A 26,372-nucleotide genomic window follows, 5' to 3' on the forward strand; every position below is an offset into this window, starting at 1 on the left:
CCATCGTACCAAAGAGCCAACTGGAAGCCTGTTCTAAATCGACCAATTAAATGTCTCTGTTTCCCCGGGGAGTGCTGTGGTATTTCTCCCTAATTAAAAGTGAGAGTCGGAGGAGGCCAGCATGACTCAGCCCCTTCACATAGGCTGCGTGTTGATGTGTCTGCCGGGTGTTTGAGAGGAAGAGAAAAGAAGGAGGGGGAAAAAGAGAGAGAGCGGGAACTCTCTTTGTTGATTACTCTCCTATTGTGTGGAAGCCGAGGAGAGGAGGGATGGAGGAGGGCCGGGCGGAGGGGGGGAAGTGGCAGAGTGACGGAGATGGAGATGGCAGGCATCGGGGGAAGAGTGACAGAGGAAGACTGGGGGTTTGGGGGGGGGGGAGAGGAGAGGAGAGGAGGGAGAGAGAGGTAGTTGAAGGGACATAAAGAGATGGGGAGAGGGGGGGATGGAGAGCGTCACGGTGGAAGAGGGGGATGATGGAAGGGTTGTGTGAGGCCGCGGACAGGCGACAGGACCGAACATGTCACCGTTTGAGAACCAGAGTCGGATTGACCTCCGCAGGTGTGTGTGTGCCCCAGTGATGTGGTGCTGTCACCTCCTATCAGGGATTATTGATACATTGAAATCCTTCTAATAGGATATTTTCCAACAACATTTATGGCCCAAATAGATGAGCAGGTATATCAAGTATAATGTCTACAAAGGAAAGTGGTTGATAATGAGTACATAGTATACATTTAACAGTGACAGTATACTTGATTTGGCTTATCTCAGCATTGATAATAGCTTATTTGGTTGTTTTTTAAAGCCTCATGGGAATGGCTGATAAGCGTTTACACTTGCCTAAAGGGCATCTTCAGCTCTAGTCATCCACCTTTCCTGTGAGCCCCACCACCATTACCAAGCGCCATAATCCCCGACACACAGGTTCTCATTAGCTAAATCTGGGACGCTCACCATATTGAACGCACGGCTGATTAATTTGAAACCCCCTCTCCCCCCATTGGCTGCTCCCGGTGTGTGCCAGGGATACTTTGAGCCGCAGCTGGGAGCGACAGCTTGTCATCATCCAGGGTTGAGCTGCCGTCGATGCGGCCCGCCAGTCCGGGCCCACGCCACAGTCTCCTGGAGACGTCGCTCCCGCTGCACCCCCCCCCCCCCCCCCCCCCCCCCCCCCGCTGCCTGGGTCGGCTCCGGGGGCTTTGAAGCCGAGCATCTCCGTTGCTCTCTGAAGCCTCGGCTCCTACCCAGACTGCATTAATATTTCGCTAGCCTGGATGGGTAAGGGGGGGGGGGAGGGGGTGGCAGGGGGGTGGGGGGAAGGGGGGGGGTGGCTTTGGGTTTAACGGGGACGAGAAGGGGAATATGGGAGTCCCTTTTAATGGGTAAACCTTTCATCCGAACGGGGGAACGTTTCAAAGTGTGTACGAACGCACAGGTTTCTCAAACGTTCCGTCCTCACTCTGCATTCTTTGAGTCATAACTCATTAGTCCCGGTCCTTGGGGCCATGTTGGGAGACTGTTTACCGCTAGCTCGTTTTAATGACTTGGGTGGAGACGTGATTTATGAGGGAGGACGTCTTCCCCTGCAAGGTGGTTTTTTGATATCTTCTTTCGGGATTCGTCAAGACGGGCACCTCAAGCGCCTGGCATCTGGCAACATCTGGGTGGTTTTTGCACGTGTCGATCGTGATGTTTCCCCCTCCCTTTAGCGAGCAGTAGTTTATTCGAGGCTGAGAGTTTGGGATTGATCCCGTTTGTGGAAATCCTACTGCGTCAGCGGTAGTTTGTCTCGTCTTTGTATTTGATCGTGTCAGGTGACGGTTGTGGAGGACCAGTAAAGTAAGACAGCAACTTGTTTATTTAGCATTTAGATCACAGGTTAAGTATGAATCCCTAACCATTATCAATCCAGTTTGTCGAGGACTTATTCACCACAATGGTTTGTTCCATGTACTGAGACCTGGTGGTATGGAAGTGATTTGTATAAACAGTATGTTGTTGAACTGGCTCGCTTTAAAGTTTCCCCCTCTAGGACTGGCGGGAAAAGCGTTTCAACCCACTCCTCCCTCTAATCAAAGTTTTATGAGCAGAGCAAAGCTGTGATGCTGGTTTTGGTTATTTAAATATGAAGCAGCCACAGAACTCTGTGTTTGTGTTTTGCATGGATTTGGCTTTCAACCATGTTTGTCTCTTTTTGGGGTGTCCAGAGTGTAACATGAAGGCATGTTGGTTTATTGAACTGTGCCCATGGGTGATGGGGACCAGACCCACTGCAGTCGCCTGTTTGAGCCCTCAGATCTCCCAACAGGTCTATAGAATGCTGTACTGTTGTTAGACGTGAATCCACATCTCTCAGTAAATAATAACCATCGAGCTTTTGTGTGACTGTGTGGCAATGGCAAATAGTTGACATGGGTCACGGGTCAGGTTGGACGGCCCCTCAGCAGAGTTTTGCTTCGGACCCCAGGGAGGTCAGGACATCCTCTGGTATGTCTAATACCTTATGCCCAGAATGCCAAAATGAAATATGAGCATTTAGCAGTATTCAAGCCAGATTTTTGTATCTTATCTGACCCGTAACCCACTGTGCCGCCCTACAACACTAGGGTTGTGACCACGCTGCCCCTCTTTGGTAACGCGGCTGTCCAATGAGAAACACTCGCTGCATTTGATATTATTCATGCCACCTCAGGTGCGTTTTGTGTAGATTCCGCAAAGTTTTCTTCAGAGTAGGCGGTGTGGGCTACGGGTGTGTCAGCTTGGTGTACTTCAAAGAAGTGCTGCTCCTCTTCCCAAATGACTTCTTCATCAGCAATTTCTTACGCGACGTAATTTATTTCCTTCATATTTTCTCTGGCTCAGCACACGATTCTTTTACATGACAGAATTCCTCTCAGGCTTCCTGTGTTCCTGAGCGATGCGCTGGTCACATGGCTGATGGGAGACAGTGATTATCTACTGTTACATCATCTCTACGTCTCTGAGGCAATACACATTCAATCGGTTCTGACATAACATTTGAGTGTACCAAAAATCCCTTTCCAATGTTGCAATAGATTGGGGAGATGGGCTTATGTCCTTGGCATGTGCTGTAAGTCAAGCAGAGCCTCTTTCAGGCTAGTAGTGATCTTCTATATGACAATGTAAGCTTCATACAGTAAGTACATTGGCCTAGAATGATCTAGTTTCAGAGTTACAGTGGGTCAAGTAATACAGCTCTCAGGAAATCTGCTAATTGGCCAAGATTTTATAATTGACGTCTGCACCCAGCACATTATTAATGATGTTTATCGATCATACTTTCTGTACTCGTTTCTCCACTTCCTTATAATTTTAGCATTTACTGGATAATTACATAGAATAATGCGCATCTTTTATTAATCTTGAGAACACCTTTTGCTTCCCTAAAATAGAATAGCTGGTTTTAATCAAACGGCAATATTCATCCTGAAAACAGAACTCTCCTTCACACACACACACAGGAAAAATAAATAAAAGTTCGGTCGACCCCCCTTTCCCTCTCCTTCTTTTGTCTCCTTGTTTATGCCTTCTGCACTGAGGTCACAGGCCTCCTAATCAATTAGAGATATTCGAGTGCGAGGCGTCCAGCCCAGCTGCTCTGCACTGAGGCGCCCGCTTCCTTAGGGTGCTAATGAGAGCGGAGCTAACGCACTGACAGATTGAGACCTCTTCTCTCAGCCAATTATCTGGCCCGGGATGATGGGGGAAGAGTGTGATGATTAGTTAATAGGCTTGATCGACAGGGCGGGACAACACGGTCCCCGGGACGACAGGGGCTAAGAAGGTGCAGGCCGGTCCCCGCAAACAACCGTCGAAGCAGAGGCTGTAGCGTTATGGATGATAGGCCTGCGTGTTGATGGGCATACTGCGGCGCGGTCTGGAACGATCCAACTCGGAATGGTGGCCTAGGTGGGAAAAATCAACTGTTGAAAGTGGTCATAACAGGAAGACAGGGTAAGGACCTTGCACTGTAAATGCCTCATTATTCAACATCGGTTTGCCAAACAGCCTTTTGAATTAGAAATACACTGGAGGAAAGTGGCATGCATTACATGCATGACTGCTGTTTTTAATGTGTGTGTTGGTTGGTTGGTTGGTTGGTTGAAAACGATGGATTTGTTCCCTCTTCCTATACCACATCCATTCCTTCTATACCATGAGATTCCTATTATGGAAGTCAGCATAATAATTCATAATTATTTCAATACTATTGTTGTTTTGCAAACAATCCGACATATAAATGCTCAAGTGACTGCACGCGTGCTTGATAAGGAATTGGCATAAAAAAGAAATGCAAATAGAATCGCAGCTTAAATATTCAATTAAGCGTCGGTGCCATCACCTCAAAGACATCTGCTTACAGTTTTAATTAGAAGGAAGGCCCTGTGTTTGGTTCTGCTTTGTGGGAAGGAACTGAAGGCACTGCAGACAAATGGTTTCTCTAAAGATAGGGATGAATGCAAGGATGACGACGCTGAAAATGTGTTTTCAGTCCAAAAAGATGTTCCCTGGGATATGCCTGCACTATAACTATGGACCCGCACTGTGACTGTGCGCAGCCTCTGTTCTGAGGGAGGACGATAAGAGGAGAGCCTACTGTAGGAGTGCTGGACTGATGTTGTTTTCCCTTTGTAACGAATGAGCATACAACAGGCATTGACTCACCGAATGGGACATTTCAGCACACTGCAGAATTCATGAGGGGTTTGTCCAGCAACAGTCTCGTCTCTCTCTCTCCCTCTCTTTCTCTCTCCTCGCGATGACGAAAATAAGAAGAATTGTTTCTATTCTTTGGTGACTTTGAAAGTTGGCCTTGAATCATCTACTGGACAACTTTCTTTGTGTGTTTGTTTGACAGTCTTGGATGCGCAGTTAACAGTCAAAAGGTTATACAGACAGACAGCCCATCTTCTCCTCCTCTCCCTTTGCCTGCATGTGTCCTTGTCTGTGTGGGCCACGCGTCGTATGCTGAACAAGGTAAATGTCACAGGCGAATGTTGGCCAGGGCAGAATTTACGAGACAGAGGTAATCATTACTGGCTGGAGGATTCATGTCTCCCCAGAGACCCCCGCCTCTTCTCCTGCTAGCATCAGCCCCCGGCCTCAGCCTCGGCACAAGTGCAGCATCCTATCTGGACCCACCATTTTCTCCCCCTGCTGCAGCCTAGTTAAGCTGTAAGTGCTTCTCCTGCATCAGCCCTCATCACAGCCGAGGCATTTCAAGTGCCCCGTCGCATCGCCATGCTAATCTTTTGTCTTAATTCAGCAGAATAAACCGCTGACTAAGGCTCGGATGGCTTTGCCTGTTTGTATCTGTGCATCAGCCGGCCCTGCCTGCCTTCCTGCCTGCCTCTCCCGGCCTGGTGGTGGGTGGGTGAGTGCGAGTGCGGCTGTATGCTCAAGCCTGGTTAAGTCTCTCTGCCGGTGCCTTGTAAAGGTTATGCAGCAGAGATTATGGCTCTAATGCAGTACGCCAGGCAGAAGAGTAATCTCCATTTAATGAAGGTGTCTGTTCAGGGCTTGAGAGGCTGCAGGGGAGTGAATGGGAGTATCCTTCCCTCGCACTTTAGAAACAGCTCAAATGGCCTCCCCTGCTATTTTTTCCGAGTAGGTTGAGGAGAACGGGAACGGTGACAAATCTGCTGTTTAACTTGCACGTTGTTTTTCTTTCATTTGATTTAGGGGCACTTTTGGTTCATTTGCATGCAGACACGTCCTAAATCAACTGGGAAAACAAAGTGCGGGAACTGGCAATCTCAATTATGGGTTTCTGGAGGAAACCTACGGTAGCTAGCAGTTTGCCACCAAAAATCTTCCCTGGAAGTCTACAGTCTACCGTAAAAGGCCTAATTTACTCAAAGCAAATGTAAGAAATATGCTTAGAGGGAGTAATTGCACTTTGAAAAAGCTGTACATCTGTAATTTGTAAGGTGTAAATCCAAATGGTCTTGGAGTTTATTGCACCGAAATATTTCATACATTCATCTCCTTGTCAAGATTCAAGAAAATCTCATCACCTGCTAAAGTGAGCAGTGTATGCCTTGGAGGTAGTCATCTTTCTGTGAACATAGTTTGTTGCCGGCGGATGAGTCTACTTATGGTGCTGCTTACTGTTTTCAGAACTTTCTGTTTAAGAGGATCTGACTGCTTATCACAAGTGTGTCAACACGGTCGCTTCAGAGCAGGTGGATTCAAAGGTCTTTAGTCTCAAGCTGCCAGCGTCAATCTCCTTAGCCCTAAACTGGCAATCCAATACCCCTACATCTCAACCTGGCATCTCCAACCACCAACAGTGTGACACTGCCGATCTATACTTCGCAATCTCCCAACCAGATATTCCAATGTGGCAATGTGGCCACGCAGTTATGTCGATCACAAACTGACCATCTATTCTGTTTGTCATGAAGGTTGGTAACTCCTTAATGTATCTACATTTCAAACTGGCCACCAGACCTCCTCTCAAAGTACGTCTGGCAAACAACCCTCTCTCGACCTCAATCTGGCAACTACATCTCTCTCAACATCAAACTGGCAACCCGAACTATCGACGTCAAACTGGCAACTACATCTCTCTCAACATCAAACTGGCAACCCGAACTATCAACGTCAAACTGGCAACCTCACATTCTAAGCCTTAGGTGGCAAACCCTAGCTTGACACTGGTAGCGCCAGTCCTGAAAGCTTTAAAATTGGAAACATATTTTTCAGATTCTCAATAATTCTATCCACTTTAAGCATCAAACAGGAATTGAGACAAAATGCAAAAACCAAGAAAGATCAAGAATGGCACCCTTTTTAAATCACACACTCAGGATGCTGAAAGAAGTCAATTCGGATATAATGTACAGCCTATATATATTTTCAACCTTTCTGTGGAGGTTTTAAATGGAGTGCAGTTCCACCTCAACTCTTGTGCAATTGAATACCACAAGACTGAATAGAGCCAGGATTATGGTGACTGAACTGTACATTTACTGTACTTTGGTTGGGGGTCTGGCCTCAAAGCCTTCATCGGGTGCACGAGGCGTCATGCTGTTAGACTGCTGGGGGGGGGGGGGGGGGGGGGGGGGGTTTCGCATCAAACAGAAGATTAGAACTGGGATTGTTGAAATTAATCAGAGCAGGCTCCCAGACCAGATGCCCTGGGTCTATACCCCAGGTCTTAAGTATGCAAGGCAGCCGCTCCTCATCAAAATGGAAAGCAGTGTTAGACAAGAACGTGTTATTGTGAACTAGAAAGAACCACACGTGGGAGAGAGGGACAAGCTGGAACGTTTTCAACTTTTGCCCTTCCGAGTTCCAGTGTTCTGTCCGTTCCTTTTTAAGCCGTCGTATTTGTCGCTGAAGGACTTCATTCGTTCATACATTCATGGAACCAGGTGTGAAGAGGGACGACATTTCGTGTGTGAAGCTGGGTTGTTGAAGTCTCTGGGTGTGTCGTCCATCTTGTGCGCACAGGCGTCCTCGTGTAGTGGTAAAATGTCACGCGGAACCATTACGAAACAGGATTGTGACAGACCGTTCTACCCAGGATTGCCGCGAGAGTTTACATGCAGCCGCTAAATTTGCAACGCAGCCCAGGTCGTGCTTATGCGATGACAAATGAACACGTCAAAAGTTGATAAAACAATAAAATAGTGAGATTTATATCTTCACGGACCATTGTCGTCCAGCCTTGTGATGCCTGTTTAGATTGTACTGCTAGGCCATTATCCAACCAGCAGTCGACGCCTCCAACCTTGGAGAGACTGGGGCCGATTATTCCTGACGACTCATCCTTCCCTGCCCTCAGCTCTCTCTTTGGAACAGAGAGACTCTGGGGAAAGCCAGTTCACTCTCTGCTCTCTCTGATGTCAGCAGCTTTCTAGAACCAATACCTCAGGTTTCAAAGAGGGGTGGTTTTAATGGGATTTGTTTTCAATTCTATCAGGATTAGCGATTCGGGGACACAAAGGAAACGGTTTGCATTGACAACACTGCTAAACCCGTTCCCAATCTACCGTAAACGTGGTTTTTACTATTCCACTGCAAGGGCCCGATCATGTAGGCTTACGGGTTGACCTAAAACAGAAGGCTGCCATGTGAGTAGGTGACAGTGCAACCTGACCGGACAACCGGTTCAGGAAAGAAGCGTATGTTATTTCATTGGAGAGCGACCCTGTGTGTGTTCGTGAGAGTGAGATTTTGTGTGACTCTGGAGCCCCGAGGCTAGCTTATGGATTAAAGAGGTAGAGATATTCACTTGGTTTCAATCCCAGTGAATTTGAAATGTCTCAATCCCCCTTTAGTGCACACTAATGAAGACAAGTCTGACAAAGAAATCTCAGATACCCTCGCACACTAACCTTCTCCAAACTCAGCTTTTCTCCATGAGTAATTCCTCTTCAAGTGGAGGTTTATCCTTTATAAGTGAAAAGCATAAAAGGCCTCATTGAGACTAACCATTTCAGCCAAACAACAAAAGCTCGTTCACTTTCAAGGGTCAGGCTGCACTGACACATGTATGGAAATATTGATTTGTATGTTTCAGCCTCTAATGGCTTTGGCCTTCTTCTAAACGTCCAGAATCCCCTCTTGCAGACACCTTAGAGACTTTTAAGATCCAAATGATGGGAACTTATTTCTGGTCAAGCCTTTTGACAGTCAACAGCTGCATACATAGGCCCCTTGCTTTTTTTTCTCTGTGCTAGGCAAGGCAAGCCCCGTCAAATATCTAATTATGTATGGTATCCAGTATGTGTTGACAATCAATACATGAGTGAGCCAAGGAAGTAATTGTCTGCTTCACAGTTGAGCCCCTAGCAACATGTAGATTTCCTAAATAATTTGGAATGAAATCATGGCAGCCAGTCTATCTGTAATATGATGTCATATTTAGGGATTAGACTGTCTTACTAAGTACGGCTTTGCCAGTACTTAGTACAGTACAGTCCATTTTCCCTGTGAAAGCCATGTTCACGATAGATCTTTGAAAACACGGAGAAACATCAGTAACGCTTAGCAACCAAGTCATAGATTCCACAGTCGGTAGCAAGTCATCCTCACAACCTTAAAATCGAGGCCTACACTGTTACCGTGTTGTCTCAGATGTGGCACATTTCATGATAACATGGTTAACACTGGCTACTCTGTATCTGTTAGGAGAGGCAAGAGAGAGGCAAACACACGAATGGGGATGAACAGGAATCGGGAACAAAGATTCGGCTACTCATCATAATGTCGTTGATTGCGCCAGGACACTTGGTCTTTAACGTTTTTCATTACCTGTTCTCTTTGAACCACATACTGCATAGCAATCCAATTCATTTTGAAATAGAGCTATTTGCCTCAACACTCCCACAGATCGACGATCTCAATCGTGACAAATACGGATTTTGACTTCCCCTCTCCTCAGGTCCGTTAAAACTGGTGGTCCCGACAGAGTCCGTGTCGTCCTACCTGGGCGACACGGCCCTGCTCCGCTGTGAGGTGACGGGGGAGCCCACGCCGCTGGTGCGCTGGCAGAAGAACAGGGAGGACCTCCCTTTGACCTTAACCCCCGAGACCCGTGTGGTGGTGCTGCCCTCCGGGTCACTGCAGGTCAACAAGGTGCAGCCGCCCGACTCGGCCACCTACCGCTGTCTGGCAGACAACCCTGGCAGTGCCCGCACTGGCACAGATGCAGAGCTCCGTGTGTTGCCAGGTAACCCTTACTATGTTTTTACACTACATCCACTAAGTTTGACAGCATTTGCTTTAATAACAGTACGTTTTGGATTGTTTTGCCATAATAGAATGACTAATTGTTTCGTTGCCAGCTAGTGTTCTGGTTGGCAGCTTGAGGTCATTTCAGAAATTTTGTTATTCATTTCTACAAGATAAAACATAAAATTGCACGGGCGCTGCAGTAAACAAAGATAATTAGCACCTTGAATATCTTTCGTATTGTTGAATTTATAGCACATCCTGTAATGTTCTTTGGGGTGAGACTGGCTGCACTGTGTGTAAGACTTATTAGTTATCTGGATACATTTACATTGTTGTTCTCAGTTTTACAATGGATGTTTTCAACTTTGTCTTATTACTGTGTACTGAAAGTCCAATCCTTTCACCCACAAGTGGGCTTGCATCAGGTTTAGATTATTTTTTCAGTTGTTCCCATGGTGTTCAGGTTCAGGTTGTCTCCGGAATATTCATCAGACTAATTCTGTGTTTGAATTTGGTTCCACTTTCAGATAATATAATCCTTTGATCATTTGTTAATTCCTTCTTTCATTTTGAGTGACATTTCAGACGTATTGTTCTTGGTTCAGATGTGAAATCCACCATGAAACTATTTCATAATCCAGTCCAATCCAATTTAAATGACTTATCAAAGTCAAAGTAAAAAAAAAAAACACTGGTTTATTTAGACTTTTATGAGAAGTTGACTTTAAATGTCAGGGATACGATTTGATAAGAGGAGCTTCAGTGAAACCCTTTCCGTGCCATCGTAACTTGTGAGGTCTCCATAATGGGCAGTATGCAATTCACAAGTTCACAATACTGTGAATGCAAACACTTCGTCCATGGCTAATGTGCTGACAGATGCCTTGTGCCTGAGGTTGATTTGCCTGGTTTTCGAATCGTGTCCAGGAATACATTAAAATGGTCGTGTTCCTACCCCTTTCATCCACCTCTCACCCTGTGAAGTCTTGATTAGATATTTGATCTTCATTTTCAACGCCACGTGTTTTGCAAATGAGCTCCACTTTTTTCAAGTTGCCTTGAAGCGTTTTCCACATCTATGAACCACGCTTTAAACAGCTCACATTGTGCTGCATATCATATGGGTGACATTCTTCAATATACCCATACATCTATCGCATGCAATGCTGATAATACATTGTAAAAGAACATACCAGGTTTACCGATTATGGATCATGCTTAACCAAGGACAGATTTTCAACCCGTTTTCAAAGCAGTGGACATGTTGTGAACAATTGTTTTCGTATATGTTGACATGCTCTGTGGACTCACAAGACATATTGCTCCCACAATAGTAAATCGGAGAAATTATTTCTGGACTGTAAAGTCAAAACGCATAGTAGCAGGGATATGATTGGTCTAGTGGCTAAGGGTTTTTGCCCCTTATTTGATCCTTTCTTCCATCTGAGTCTTTACTCGCTCTGGAACATGCTCTACACTCTTAACAAGCTAGGTGGATTCCCCTCTGGATGTCTACATACCCCTGAAAGGAGGCACGAGGTTGCACAGGGTCAGTCCATTTCGTTTCAATCTCAGGGGCAATTGCTCTGGAGTCGTGAACCCTTAGTCTGGCTGACTGGCTGTCAGACAAATCACTGGGTAGCTGCATGGCTCCCCGTTCCACTGCGGTCTTGAGGATGCACAATCAGGTGTCCATCTAAATTGCAGGTGTTGGAGTGAGAGCACTCAGACTGGAACCCCACTAGAGGATTTCAGGTTGACTTGTGTAAAGCCGCAGTGGCTGTCTGAGGTGTTACGTGACAGAGGGGAGAATTTAGTCGAACTAGCTTGAAGGTTAAATGAGCAATGTTGTTTCGACAGATTTATTTGGCTTCCTCAGAGTTCCTCCACTTCTGCCTTCCTCTGAAAATTCCTTTCGGCTATTTAAAACAAAGCCAACAACTTGCCAACTGACACACTGCAGTACAGAGTTGCTTTCCGTTTCCACCCCCCAAAAAAAGTTCCCTGAGGAAAATGCCCACATTTTCAACAAGACCCGAGACGAACATCCCAGCGTGCGATACCGGTCAGTTTAAGCGACAAGGAGCGGCCTCTTACGTTGTCTCTCCCCTGGGGTTGCTTTTCTTCGAGCAGAGCCTGGCGTGAGCCGGACCCTGGCGTTCCTCCAGAGGCCCCTGAGAGCCACCGTCCTCCAGGGTAAGGATGCCGTCCTGGAGTGCTCCGCCTCGGGCTTCCCCACCCCTGCCTTCCACTGGATGAGAGGCAGTGAGATCATCCAGAGCAGGTGAGTGATCTCCAAGGGGTTCTGACTGGGTCGACACACGGTTACCAACCAAACGGTCTTCCTCCGAGCGGATGCACACGTGAGATTGAACCCTCCGCACTGTCGTCGGTAGAATTCGAATGGGGATGTGAATGTCGGCTGTTCCCAGCCGTTGTCGCGTCTGTGATTGTCGTTCTTGTTCTCCGGTGTCGCCAGGTCGAAGAAGTACGCTCTGCTGGGGGGGAGTAACCTGCTGATCAGCAGTGTGACGGACGACGACTCGGGCTCGTACAGCTGCGTGGCGCTCAACAAGAACGAGAACATCACGGCGTCCTGCGAACTGGCCGTTCTGGGTGAGTCTCCTCCGTCGCCTCTGGGGAAATCTCTCCCTCTCTCTCTCCCCCCCCCCCCCCCCCCGGGCTGGGGTTCTCTCCGCCCATCTCCCGTTCGCCCAGCTACCCTTCACAAGCGCAAAATCTGTGGAAAATTGAATGGTTTCAGTTCATCAGACTCTTGAGGAACAGACAGAAAAAGAGTCTAGCAACTTAGGTATAAAAAAAGAAAGAAAGGAAGTCAAACACTATGAAAGATTGATCGTTTTTTTGTCTGTTCACAAGTTTTACTGCCACCTCAACTGACATAGAGGAACTTCATGACAACCTCACCACTCTTATGACAGGCCAGGTTGCCAACACATTCCCTAAAAAATACAATTTTAGCTGTGGCATATTTCGCTGCTTATAATTTATACATTTCATTTACATTTAGTCATTTAGCAGACGCTCTTATCCAGAGCGACTTACAGTAAGTCAGGGACAGTCTCCCCGAGGAAAGTAGGGTGAAGTGCCTTGCCCAAGGACACAACGTCAATTGACACAGCCGGGAATCAAACTTGCAACCTTCAGATTACTAGCCCGACTCCCTCACCACTCAGCCACCTGACTCCCCCATATATCATTCTGAACAAATCTAAAATATGCATAAGAGATAAATAGTTAAAGTTTCATGATGCTCAGAAGAGGGTGCGGTTATTTCAGACCACAATATCCACAAACCAACGAGCAAGCCTACGGTTGCCACCGTTATATAAAAAAACTTTATTTTTCGAAGGTTTGCCTCGCTTCAGCAAACCTCAGTTGATCAAATTGAGTAAGAGGTGGTTTGGAGTCCTGAGAGAGACCCTCAAAGGTTTTCAATAAGTTTGATTAGAATGCAGCCCTGTGTGTCTGTGCGAAAGTGTCTGGAGGTTTTGGGCCTCTTCATCCATTTGAACCTCTTTGCCAAGTCTCTTCAGAGTTGGCGAGCTCATTCAAACTGAAGGTTCTGCTTCTCTGACAAATCTATAATACCTGGAAAAACGTTTTGTAAAAAGATCGAAAGATAGGGCTAAGGAAGCTGTCTGAATGCAGAAGCAGTTGACTTAATAGTCTCTGACTTAAAGAAAAATACTGCCGACTGAGACACTTGAAATATAGAAACTATTATAGAGTTTACTACAGGGGTGGGTGGTGGTGGTGGGGGGGGGGGTGGGGGGGGGGATAGAGAGAAGGGAAGACAAGAGTCCAATCATCAGTAGGTGAGAGTTTGTTGGTGGTTCGGGAGACATATTTGGCAACGCATTTGAGTTAAGTCTCATGCATAATCATAAAACGCCCGTCTCTGCCTGTTTCTTTTCAATTAATCGCTCTCAATCTCATTAGTTCCACTTTGCAGGGGGGGGGAGATGACAAAGCCTTTTATTTCAATTAATCCAATTACAGTGGAACTGGAGGATATTGAAGCTTTATCACAGCCTTTGCATTCAACGGCTTATTTTTTTGCAACAAAAATGAAGGCTCAGAGAAGTCTGTATACAATCCAGCGTGTGAATAAGCAGTACCATTGCAGTTTTTTGGGGCACGATTCCACCCAAAGTCACACAAATCAACTGATTTAAAGAGGAATCTATTTGTTCTTTCTGTATACTGAATTTGTCGCATGCCTGTTTGCTTTTGCACAGGTCTAAACAAATCCTGTATTACACACACCAAAGTCCAAAAGATAGGTAGGTCCTCGGATTGTCATAATGAGCCACCTGTACACCAAAGCTCTGGTGAGGCCATTAATCTGTGCTCACGTAATCTCCAGTGTGCCCTTATTATCCTCAGTAGCGGAGTAGCTTCTGAACTTTAGCCACTTTACCCTGTCAGCACTGCTTCGTGACAAGCACGCAGCTCATGAGATTATCCCAAAACCCCGCTATCTATGTCTTACAGCCCGGAGTGACACAGCAACTATCGATCCTGGCTAAACTCAGTGACACCACTGTGGCAACGTCACTATTGACAGGCAGCAGCTCACGCTTTCTCTTTCTCTCCCTCTTTCTCCCTCTCTCTCCTTCCCCATTAACTTTTGCCTGTTGTTCTGTCTGACATGCAGCAAGTAATACATGTCTCCTGACATATATATATTACTAGCTGCATGTCAGACTGTTGTGTAAGTCCACTCTTAGTAGTCTAAGTGTATCTATTCCTGTCAGTTTGCCTGGGACAGTGGCCAGTATTAGGCCTTTACACAACTATTGAGGATTATGGGATGGAGAGAAAGCCAGGGCACCCTATAGATAAGTGTGACACTTGTTATTAGGTCATGCTGGCGCATAGATAAGGCAGTGCAAGATAAATACTTGGCCCGTAATAGCTTTTTGAATGACGAGAGAAAGAGAGAGAGAGTAGGGGGGAGGGGGGGTGACCTGACTCACAGATGGACCAGCAGAACTGCTCACTCAGTGATTGCAGGAACTAGTCTACTCTTTCTGACATACAGTGAGATGGAAATCACTTATGGCCACGATTTGTGTGTCTTTTAATATTGAGACCTTTGAAGCATATCTAAAGTGGCTTACTCCTGTTTACAGGCTTTTATACACTCTTAGTATGCACATTGGTTAAGTGAAATGAGATTAAGTGCAGTGGTTTAATTTCTAAACACTAAGGAAGGCACTTACATGACTGTACATTACTGTTTGTAATGTACACTTTGTAATGTACACTCTCATCGATTTCACAGCAGTTTATAATTGGATACAGCAGTGGGCTTGTGTTATTTTTCACTTCATATCAAGATAAATGGGAACTTAACTAAACCATCAAGTTTAAAGACATATATTCCTAATAATGCCCCTCTTATCATAGAACCGTGACTTCCAAAACAATGCTTAACATGTGACTACTTCATGTCATACTGAGAGTTTCCTTTAATCCAAAGCGTTGAGAAAAGGCCCCAAGCCTTGCAGTGCTGTGCTTGTGTTGGTCGGCAGCTCCATTGTAGGGCCTTGTTATAAGGGTGGGGAGGCACAGTCACGTCCACTTGTCCAGCCCATTAATGCTCCGTCAGAGCTGCGCATCCCTCCCTCCCTCCCTTTGCCCCCACCAATTTCCGCTGTAGCAGATGAAGGACTCTCGTCTGCATTGAGAGTCTAGTATCTCCTCTCCTCCATTCCACTTTGTGTCTGTCAGACATTTTGTTCCTTCATAACATTTAAAGATTTTTTCTTCTTCTTTGCTTTAGTAGCCAGTATCAGGTTGACTCTTTCTTAGAAAGGATAGTATTCCGTCCCTTACGCTGGTGAGTAAGTGTCTAGCAGGCTAAACTCCCCTTTCTAAACGGTGTCTTATCGGCTGACCTATAGATACTCCGAAAGGCAAGACATAAATATTAATGTTGGCCTCAAGTGAAATATGACAATTTTTCTATGGACATTTCTCATTTCCCTTTGATCAAGGAACATTTCTCAAAATGGCGTCACCTCTTGTGCCCACACACCGCACACCTGAACACATACCGTCTTATGAACACAAACCGTGAATATGCAAACGTTGGTCTTGATTGCCCCTATTCCCATGCTGTTCCTTGATGACAACAAAAACAACTCTGTAAACTTTCAAGATACAAAACGTCATTCACTAAGGAAGTACCGCGACTGAATTCCCAATTGGGAAGGCCTACAGTAGGACTTAAGGGCGATGACGGAAGCATGGTCGGCCAATTGCCGGTCCTGCTGTTGTCCCATCTTTGATTGGCGGAGAGATGGTGAATGTTGAAGACTGGTCCAAGACTCTCGTTTGTATCTCAGCCAAATTTGAGGAAGAGCTGCCTATTGGTGCAAACCTCCAACTGGGCCAGACTTCTACAAATTCCGCATACTCAGCTGTTATTAATCAACGATTTAGTAACTATAACTCGTTGTTGTTTGTAAAGGGTGTTTATTCATCCAGGATATGAATAAACCAGAAAGACCTGTATACTAATCATTCAGTAGGTTTGTAAATATACTGGTTTATTTCCTCTATTTGATTCAGTACAGTGTGGCACAATGTAATTGAAAGGCAGATTCGCAAGTTTTATGTTTCTAGCCACAAATACATTGCTGTATTTAACTCAATAGGATTTGATTGGGAAAGGGGGATAACCAGTAGGGCATTACCTTTTCACACCAGGCCATCTACTATAATGAATTTCACATCAAGGGTTGTAAATAAAAAACGGGTATTCACAGAGAATGAAACTGAGCTGTGTCCACCATTGGGGGATAATAAATGTTTGTTGTTCGTAATAATAATGACTTCAATGAGCCTCATTAACGCTTTTGAGCAGCCCAATTAATTTGACAAAGACAATACCAGCGACTTGGCTTTGGGGTCGTCACTCACTGTAGGTGGGCCAGAATGTTGGTCTGTATAATTATTGTGTAGAGTCCCTCTCAGCCACAGTATGGATTTGCCCTACATGCTACAGTCAGTGGGTATTGAGTATTGGTTCCATCTCTGTACGACACATACCCATTTATACCCATAAACAGAGAGGACTGTTGTTTGTAGTGAAATTCTTCTCGTTAGGCAGAAAACACCGATTGTCAGCGGCGACTTAGCTCTAACTATCCACGGATAAGCGGCAGGGGGTCAATGATGATTAATTACAAGCCTTTGCGAATTATTTTCAGCATGCTAGCAAACATTTAAGAGGCAGCCAGCACCCCTGCTGAGGAGACTGGTTAAGCTGTTCCTCATCCAATGCAATTGGAACCAAACCTAGCATAAAATAGACATCTTTCATAATATTTGAGCTTCCTAGAACGTCAACATCAATATTAACAGTTCATAACAATTATCTGCAAATTCCATTATTCAGCCAGTCAGTCAATTAGTCCGGCATCACTGTAAGCATAAACAATATTCTTTTAAGAGGTTTATCCTAACCGTGACACATACAGCTGTTCTGTAAAACGATGACATGTGACATGTTGTGACACGATCCCTTTCTAGTCTTCAGCTGTCACCTGGTCGCTTTTGTTTATCTGCTTGGGCATGCAGGTTCTTGTAACCCTTGTCCCAGAGATGACCCTGCTCACAAATACAACCATCTAACAAATCCTTTGTTCCACTAAAGCTGAGTAATCCAGGATTTTAACTTAATCAGACAAAACACAACATCCTTGCTGATTTCTGGAGAGCAACAAAGGACAGGTTTTTGATCCCACACATGAACAGAAGATGATTCTCTGTGAAACCATTCCTGAACCAAAAATCGAGTTTGGCATTCGGGTGTACTGTATATCTAAGGGTAAATACTGATAAAGACTCTACAAAGGTTTGTTTATCAGCCATTGTAACTGGCCACTTCACATCTAGTCCATTGTGGTTGTTGCAATGGCAGTTAGCTGTAACAGTACTATTCTTAGCTGTTAGCCAAGTTATTAACCAAGACTGTGACCCATGGCAACACCGAAGTTCAACATACATAGTATAAGCGTGTACCTCTTGGGATGCCGCATACTGCTGTATGTGTCTTGTGTCAACTACAGAAAAGACTCCTTAAATTATGAATATGTACCACATCATAATGGATCTTTACATGTGTCAAGTCATATGTCATGACTAAAGTCGTCTGAGATCAGATATCCAGTTTTGTGTCTGATGCAGGTGATGGTTATTTGAACTCCTTTCAGGTTTTGCGCATGATGTATATCTGTAAATATCCATATGAAAGACATTCAGTTCAGTTTGACGATTGATTCTCAAAATACATTTCCACCGCAGCATCCATACGCGAAACCGATGCAAGGCTCTGGTGACCTGCTGGTGCTTCCTTGGGTCAGGTCACGAGCTGAACACAGAGGTCACATTCTGGGAGGACAGCAGGGGTAATGGTGGGATCATTGAGCTTTCATGCTCAGTTAGATGTGACAAACCGGATTACAGCCTTGTCCAATCAATTTCTGCATCTATGCTACTTTATAGACCACATTTGGCAGTCCTAGCCACACATCCTGGGGCAGTTAGGAAATCATTTTGCAGAGGACGGGCTAAATGAATACCATGAAGGGTGGACTAGGTTGACCGTACAGGAGGGGAGTGGCATGGGAGATTAAAGCTGTGAACTCCCATGACCAGGTGAAGGAATGCGAGTGGTGAAATTGGATTGGCATATATGATTGGCGAGATCACTTGCCCCATGTCGAATAAGAAAGGACGGACATTTGACATCCGCTGAGGATATTTGTACCCACGTGTCATGAAATATGCATGGTACATTTCTTTAACATAGTGGCAGGAAAACACGCAAACCAACCAGGAGCATTTGGAATGTGGCACATAACAGTATTTTCCAAAAACATCTGCATAATTCATGGGAAGCAGTGCAAAACAAAGGGCATGTCTAATGAATACACACTGCAAGAGCATTTCAATTTCGTTCAAACGAACTGGACAAACTCCTTTCTTTGAATTGCGATCCTAATTCCCTCGGAATAACTGATAAGGTGTCACTTAATACATGCCTCTCTCCATATTTCATTAATAATGGATGATTACGGGTGGAAGGCAAATAGAAAGACCAAGCCGCCGTCATTTTCTTAACAACTTCTCATTTACATAGAGCATGTCCCCGTGCATTAAAATGGAGCTGTGCACTGTGTTTACCTAACGGAAGCCCCCCTGTATGGTGCAGCCACCCCACTTAGTGAGAGCCCATCTCCAAACAAACACTAGTCCCCAAACGGGACGGATTGGAGGCAGCCATCTGAAATGTCACCAGCAGTGCGGCAGCCTGTCACCGTCCCCTAGGACCCCCCCCCCACCCTCACCCCACCCTACCCCCCCCCCCCCCCCTCACCGGGAGAAGTCATTACAGAGGCACCATGCTTGGAAACCCACATGCCAGATGTTTATTCAAATGAGTGATGTGGAGATTTACATTTCAATGGAGAAGGACAGTCATTATGGCCAGCACACATTAAACCGCCACGTATACCAGGTTTGTTTTGTCATGTTAATATCATTTCCAGAAAAAGGCTTGGGGGTCATTTTTTCCAGAGTGTTTTCAAGTATTTGTTAGTCGAAAAATATATATTTGTAGTGTGTATGTGCGCAGTGCATGTTTGTTTTACATTCGCAGACAAGACGTTCCAAATCTTCTTTTTGAAATGGTCCACTGTGTGGCTTGTCTTTTCAAGAAAATATTTGTAATGGAAAGATTGTCTTTTTCCAGTAACCATTCAGTCAAGATGTAACAGCATAGTTAGTTAATGACTTTGTTGGTACCAGTAATCGCTGTTTAGAAGATAGCCCCCAGTGCAAATGTTGCAACTACGTTTTAAAGGAAATCATTAGTGCTTAATTAGTGCAATACTCCTCTGATAAAGTAACACCAGCATGGCTAATGGCATATTGATGCGTTGTGTGATGCAACACGGCCTGCCCCGGCCAAACAGGTTGGTGAAGCAGGGCATCTTGGGTTGCACCTTGGGGGCCCCCAGACATTTTGCCGGCCGTTCACAGTTCATAGAAAATCCCCAGTATTCACCTTTCAAACCCCTAATACTTGTGGACGGATGGAGTGGATGGCTATCTTTGTTTATTGATGATGACGTCTGACTTGTGTGGAGGAATGGTGCGTCGGTTTTGTAGCCTGAGGGCTCGTTCTCCTCTGCCTCTTAGCTTGTCCGCGGCCATGGCCTCCCTTTTCGTGTATTTTACAGAAGATTACACTGAAGATAAATATGAGCTTATTTCCGCTGACAACTGACTGAACAGTTTCTGTATGGTTATCAAATTTCATACCGTAGATGGTTATCAAATCTGAATTTGAGACATATATTTTGCTGCGATGTGCCTACAGCGGATTTATTTTATCATCTGTCACAATATTTTGTTTCAGTTTGAGTTTACTCTAGGGGTCTTATACTTTAGCATCAGTTTATTTCCTGACAGACTTATTTTACCAGCAGTTGAAAGACAACAGTTCCCTTTCTCAAGACTAGTGGGCTCGTTCTCTGTGTTATATTGTGCCCCCTTCAATCCTTTGTGATACATTGCGGTGAAAAGCAAATAACAACAAAAACAGAAACCGATAATAGCATGCCTCCTGTTTTGTTTTCTGCCTGAGGACGGCTTTGCCAGAGTAGTGACTGTGGTTCAGGAGTAAAACAGAGGGGTTGGCGGTGTCTGTCACCTTCCCCGGGAGAAGCCAGCAGAGGTTAGACAGAGAGATGTGACTGACTGTCACTCTGTCCCACACGTGAACGCTCTGGAAGTTCCTCTCACACTACTCTCACTCCCCCCTCCTGACCTTTTTATATCCCTCGGGGGACGGGGGGGACGGGGGGTGTGGATGATGGGTAGGGGGGTCTTCTACCCTTTACCTTCCTCATCTTTCTCTCTCTCTCTCTCTCTTTCACACGTTCACTCTTTTGTCTGTGTCTCCAAATAAACACTCTGATGTCATCCGGCTTTGCTGGCTTATACTGTCTGTTCTATTCACCATTTTCTGTGGTTACTATCTAATTTACCTCATACCAAACAGTGCAGCACAAGAACAAGCTACATTATTGACTTGTAAAGCAACAATCCACACACAAAGTGAGCCCAGAAGAATAGGAAACAGATTAATTATTCCCCTGCAGAAAAATCTATACTTAATTCTCTGTGGAAGTGCTTTTGAGTCTTACTCCCTCTAAATCAAACGGTAGTGGTTATAAAGTTTCTGAAATAATTCAATAGTGTAACATATTCCTTAAAAGTGAAATCCCAAAATAGACAAGATTTGGATGCACACAGAAAAGAGAAGTTGGGAAAGGAGGATTTCACAATCTGTCTGCAATTTGATGTAGCAAAAGAATGAGTGACATCCTAACAAGCTACACAGCTCAGACGAAGCCAGCATAAACAAAGACCTGTGGCCTGCTACTTACAAGACGTGGGTTCTTAAGGGCTTCTCAAACGTTATGTTTATATACCGTGCTCCAGAATGTTCCATCCCCACGTCACGCAGTCTTAAATGACTTTTTCACTGTTTTTGCTATTTAGCAGGAGCCCAAACGCAGAGTTTACGATATGTGGAGTAAAGTAAGTGCAGATTCTGAGAGGCTTAACACAATAAAATATCCCAAACATTCAAACGCACTCCCGGTCAGTAAGTCTAGTACCACAGACTGACAGCTTCAGATATTTAACGGGGGGCGGCTGTGGCTCAGGGGGTAGAGAGGGTCGTCTGTTAATCGCAAGGTTGGCGGTTCGATCCCCGATTCCTCCCAGGCCATGTGCCGAAGTATCCTTGAGCAAGACTCTGAATCCCAAGTTGCTCCCGATGGGCAGGCCGGTGCCTTGCATGGTAGCTTGCTGCCGTCGGTGTGTGAGTGTGAGTATGAACGGGTGAATGAGAGGCAAACACTGTAAAGCGCTTTGAGCGCCGCTAAGGTAGACAAGCGCTACGTGAACGCAGTCCGTTTACCATTTAACGGAAGAGTGGCGATGCGTCGGGTAAAAAAGGTCTGTCCTCCTGTGTGTTTCCCCCCCACAGTGCCACCCCAGTTCCTGAACTACCCCACCAACACGTACGCCTACGAGAGCACCGACATCGAGCTGGAGTGCACGGTGACGGGGAACCCTCCGCCGGCCGTCCGCTGGATGAAGAACGGGGAGGAAGTCATCCCCAGCGATTACTTCCAGATCGCTGTAAGTGTTCCCCCCCCCCCCCCCGCGCCGCTCTGACAGGTGCTCCCGCCGGCGGCGACTGTAGCTCCTGGCTTGTCGAGCGCTGTTTACGCCTGTTCCTGTGGGGTTCTCCTTGAGGTCCCCGTTCTTCGCAGGCAAGAACGGGGACCTCAAGGAGAACCCCACAGGAACAGGAGTTTTGAGACGTTTGAGAACGTTTGAGACTTTTTCGACTGCGATCCAGGCTCCATTGGGGATGAAGCCACTAACCTAACTGACTGTAATGAGGCTTCGGGTTAAGATCTTTCATCCGCGCGACGATGACTGAAGGAAGCATGTCTCTTGTGTGCTTGCAGGAGGGCAGTAACCTGCAGATCCTCGGTCTAGTGAAGTCAGATGAGGGCTTCTACCAGTGTGTGGCCGAAAACGAGGCAGGCAACGCCCAGGCCATGGCCCAGCTCATCCTACGGGAGCCAGGTAGGGACACACGGCGTGAAACCACACACGCGCGCCCGTGACATCATTTCCTCTCGACATCACACGTCCTCTTGACATCACATCCGCCGACATCACACCTCCGGTTATCGAACACAATCACCCTTCTTCATCCCACCGGCCCTGGTCCGCCCATTGTTAGACAGGCAAGGGAGGGGAGTCTGGGCTATCAGCAGAACGGTCTGCAGCATAAATTGTACAGTATATGTGCAGGACAAATACTATTTTTCCCTGGGCAACGTCGTATAACCCACGCAATGACAGAGCTTTGAGAAGCCCAGATGCGACCAACTGCTCAATGCTTCCTCACGGCAAAAGCCAATTCTCAGGGGGCACCAGAAGCCACCTCTGCGAGGAGGGACTCACAGACACGGATCCACTTGCCGACCGCTTGCGTGTCGTTTGGGTCTGACAGATAAAGACTTGCATTCGGTGAGTCGCAGTTCAATTCGGCTCCCGCAACAGTGGCGTGTGTCGCCAACAGTGCGGCTCCTAAATGAAAAGGTCTCTTTACGCCATAGTTTAGGATTTCGAAATCGTCGGAATAATATAGGATATCTATAGGAGGATAGGATGGGGGGAAAATTTGCCCCTTTTTAACTGTTGAATCCTTTTAACCATATCTAGCTTTGTGATTCCCATTCAGTGACATGACGTAAGAACTTATCAACTGTGGCTGCGAAGCTGATCAGAGAGAGCTTTTCAGAGCTGGCACGTCCCCTTCCACTAGGCGGGTGGGGCACCCCCAACGCTGGGCCTGGGTGGAGCCGCACAGCACAGTACAGTACATCCCTTCATCACAGCTGGAGAGGCTGGGAGATGGGAGGCATCAGAGAACAGACCTACTTGTCTCTCCGCATCACACACATTGCCTGTTCTCCCCCTACCCCTCCCCCCCCCCCAACCTCCTGTTGGGTTTGATTCAATCAGACTCCCTGGCCTCCGGTGCTCCATGTGCGTGTTTGTGTGCGTGTTTGTGTGGACGTACGGGTGTGTGTGTGTGTGTGTGAGTAGGTACTGAGTGGGGCTTACCCAGGTGGTGCAGGGGGACTACAGAGGGGCTGGATGCCTGTGTGATTTGATTCATGTCCTTGTCGCTTTATTCATTTATCAGCATATGGGGGGGGAGATCCCGATTGGATCAAGTGTCCACATGCAGGGGGGGCTATGACTGCAGGCGTGGAGGTAACTCAATCCGGAACGACACTAACCGTAGGATCTGATACAGTGGTGGCGATTCAATTACAGCCGCAGATAAAATGTCCTTAGAGTGACACTGTATGAGTCAACTCCGGGGGTTTGTTTAGCGCATCTTGTCTTTTATGTTGAAAGTATATTGTAGCAGAATGCAGTACAGAAATGTCCTGTGGGATGCACATTGAACTGCAAAGATACTGAGTGTAGGGTTCGGTTCAACGTGTAATATCATTAAACGAGTGTGCATGCATCACAAATCTAAATAATGGGTAGAAATTCAACAAAAACTGACTGCTGGCTAAAAAAATCATGACTTCACGCCATTAGGGGCTTAAGATTGAAAGGAATGCTGCTGGGACGAACTTGAGGGGAAATATTTTTTTCTTTTTGAAAATTATAATTTAGCTTTTGGAAAAGGTCTGTTGGTTCGTCAAATCTTGCTTGCCTTCAGTTGGGTCTCGTTTGTAGCGTGTACTGAAGCTACAGTACATAGTGCCTAGTTACTTAGCCGGCCTTATTTCTGTCACAGTGGTTCCCCGCGGTCTGCAAACTTTATTTTATTGAGCCTCTCTTCCCTCTGTCCTTTGTGGAAGTTGAAGACCTTTTAATGACTGAAACATCAGTTAGACTTACGTCCATTTCATTAGGAATCTTTTCATTAAGCCTGTCACACAAAAAAACGTTGAGGGAAGTGGGAACCAATTAGGGAAGCTGTGGGACTCCACTGCTACTGTCTTAATCTCGCTCTGGGAATGGACGGATCATCCTGGAGTTTTTTTTTTTTTTCTTCCCTCCTCCCTCCTTTTTTTTTAATCACTGCTCAGACACTGCGCAGCGCCTCCCCGGAGCCCGGCGTGAGAGCAGCCCAGATGGCGCCGCGCTGAGTGTCGAACCCGACGACCAAAAACAATCGGCGCGGCAAGAGGGTCGTACGGTGGCGTCCGGCTACCCTCGCTAACCGGAGCCCCCCCCCCTCAGCGGGCTCCTGTCCGCCAATCACACGTTCCCGTGTGGGATCACAGGGGGGAGGGTGTCGGGGGTGACTGACTGTGTTACCCCTGACGATGCCAGGCATCCTGACCCTAGGTCCCCTGGATCCCTCCCCTCCCCACATCCGCCCCCACCTCCCCCATCCTGTGTTCTCATAGCAAGCCCCTTGCTCCTGTCACCGCCTAACAAAAGCTAATAGAGTTAAGGATCGCTGCCTTTATAGAGAGCAATGCCGAGCCTTGATGGACACACAAAAGCCAGCATGGGCCACTCTCTCATTCCTGAGCGCGTTGATTCCATCTACACACGGTGTTAATTACCTTCTGGGACGTTACTTGGTCTCCTGGAAAGAGAGAGAGAGAGAGAGAGAGAGAGAGAGAGAGAGAGAGAGAGAGAGAGAGAGAGAGTGCATCCCATGTGCCCGTTCCAGTGAGAGGGCACATGTGAGGAAAAAGATCACAGTAACACATTGTGTTTCGTAAGATGCGTGCGCCTTTTCATGGTGCATTAGCCGTCTATGGACGAGACACTTGAGATGGCCTCATCCAGGGAACTCGAGTCAAGAGGCCATGGTCGGTATCCAGGCCCGAGTCCCAACCATCATCGGCCTCACAGCTCTCCACTGGATCATGTTTTTCAATGCGTACTTCAATGCACAACAAGGTCATTAGCGTAGCGGTGCCATCTTTCTGCTGCGTCTCAGAGAGCGCAAATGGAAACGGGATCGTGTGACGAACGACACACATTTGTTTCAAGGCCGTTTATAGCCGAGACACGTCGAGGAAACTTCAAAAAGCTATTTGTATTCACTGGCTCGGTCCAAAAGGGAATCATTACTCACGGAGATCAATATATCCTACCCTGTCAATAGACAGCATCTGTCCATGGGCAGGTCTCCTCACCTAGCCATTCACAACACGATAGATTAGATGTCATCTGAAAGGTCTGCCCACTGGCCAACAGGCAATCTGCTCGGCCCACGCAACACATATATCTCCCGGGACGGGCATTTTGAACCCCAAAGCACGGCTGGTCACGTGACCCACTCTGTCAGCTAACGCACCTCTCTCTTTGTTTAGGAGACTTCACTGTAGACGCTGCGTTGTTTGATTTATACACGGCTGGCAAATTTGAAAGCAAAAAAACGAAGCATTTTCTCGTACCTTCAGGGTACAGGGACACACATTTATCACGGCGAAGACGGTTACTCTCATCTTCCAGAAATGTATTTTAGAGAATTTGTGATGTGTTCAGTAGAAGTAGAAGGCATATCTTTTTTTTACAGCACACCTTTATTTCCACTTTTAATACGCCGCTGTAAGAAGTGCTTATCACGCCCACCTTTTCCTCAGCCTGAACCCCAGACTGTAAACGCCCCATAATCTTTCCGGAAAGAGTCAGTGACACCTGCACTCACTCTGTAATAGCTGCTTCTCTGGCGCCCGGGGATTCATTCATTACTGTGAAGAAGGTTGGTTGGCTGGTTGGCTGGCTGGCTGACTGGCTGGCTGACTGGAGTTGCACTGAGCATTGAGCTAAATTAGGATGATTCACTCTCTGTCTCACTTCTTTTACTTATCTCACTCTTGCTGCTCTCTCTCTCTCTCTCTCTCTCTCTCTCTCTCTCTCTCTCTCTCTCTCTCTCTCTCGCGCGCGCGCGCTCTCTCTCTCTCTCTCTCTCTCTCTGTCTCTCTCTCTGTCTCTCTGCCTCGCCAGTCCCATTCTAAACAGCCTCACGTCTGCCTGTC

The 26,372-nt window shown here is 46.4% G+C and overlaps 1 protein-coding gene across 1 annotated transcript in view; it reads left to right on the plus strand.

The window, feature by feature from the left end:
* The window catches only part of dcc (DCC netrin 1 receptor), a 129,304-nt gene that overhangs the window by 46,894 nt on the left and 56,038 nt on the right, over nt 1–26,372 (plus strand). The window contains exons 3-7 of the mRNA XM_067258201.1: nt 9,416–9,703; nt 11,842–11,992; nt 12,188–12,324; nt 21,809–21,963; nt 22,299–22,419. Coding sequence (XP_067114302.1) covers nt 9,416–9,703; nt 11,842–11,992; nt 12,188–12,324; nt 21,809–21,963; nt 22,299–22,419 — 852 coding nt within the window. The remainder of the gene's footprint in view (nt 1–9,415; nt 9,704–11,841; nt 11,993–12,187; nt 12,325–21,808; nt 21,964–22,298; nt 22,420–26,372) is intronic.

This window comes from Osmerus mordax, chromosome 20 (assembly GCF_038355195.1).
Source record: "Osmerus mordax isolate fOsmMor3 chromosome 20, fOsmMor3.pri, whole genome shotgun sequence".
NCBI lineage: Eukaryota > Metazoa > Chordata > Actinopteri > Osmeriformes > Osmeridae > Osmerus > Osmerus mordax.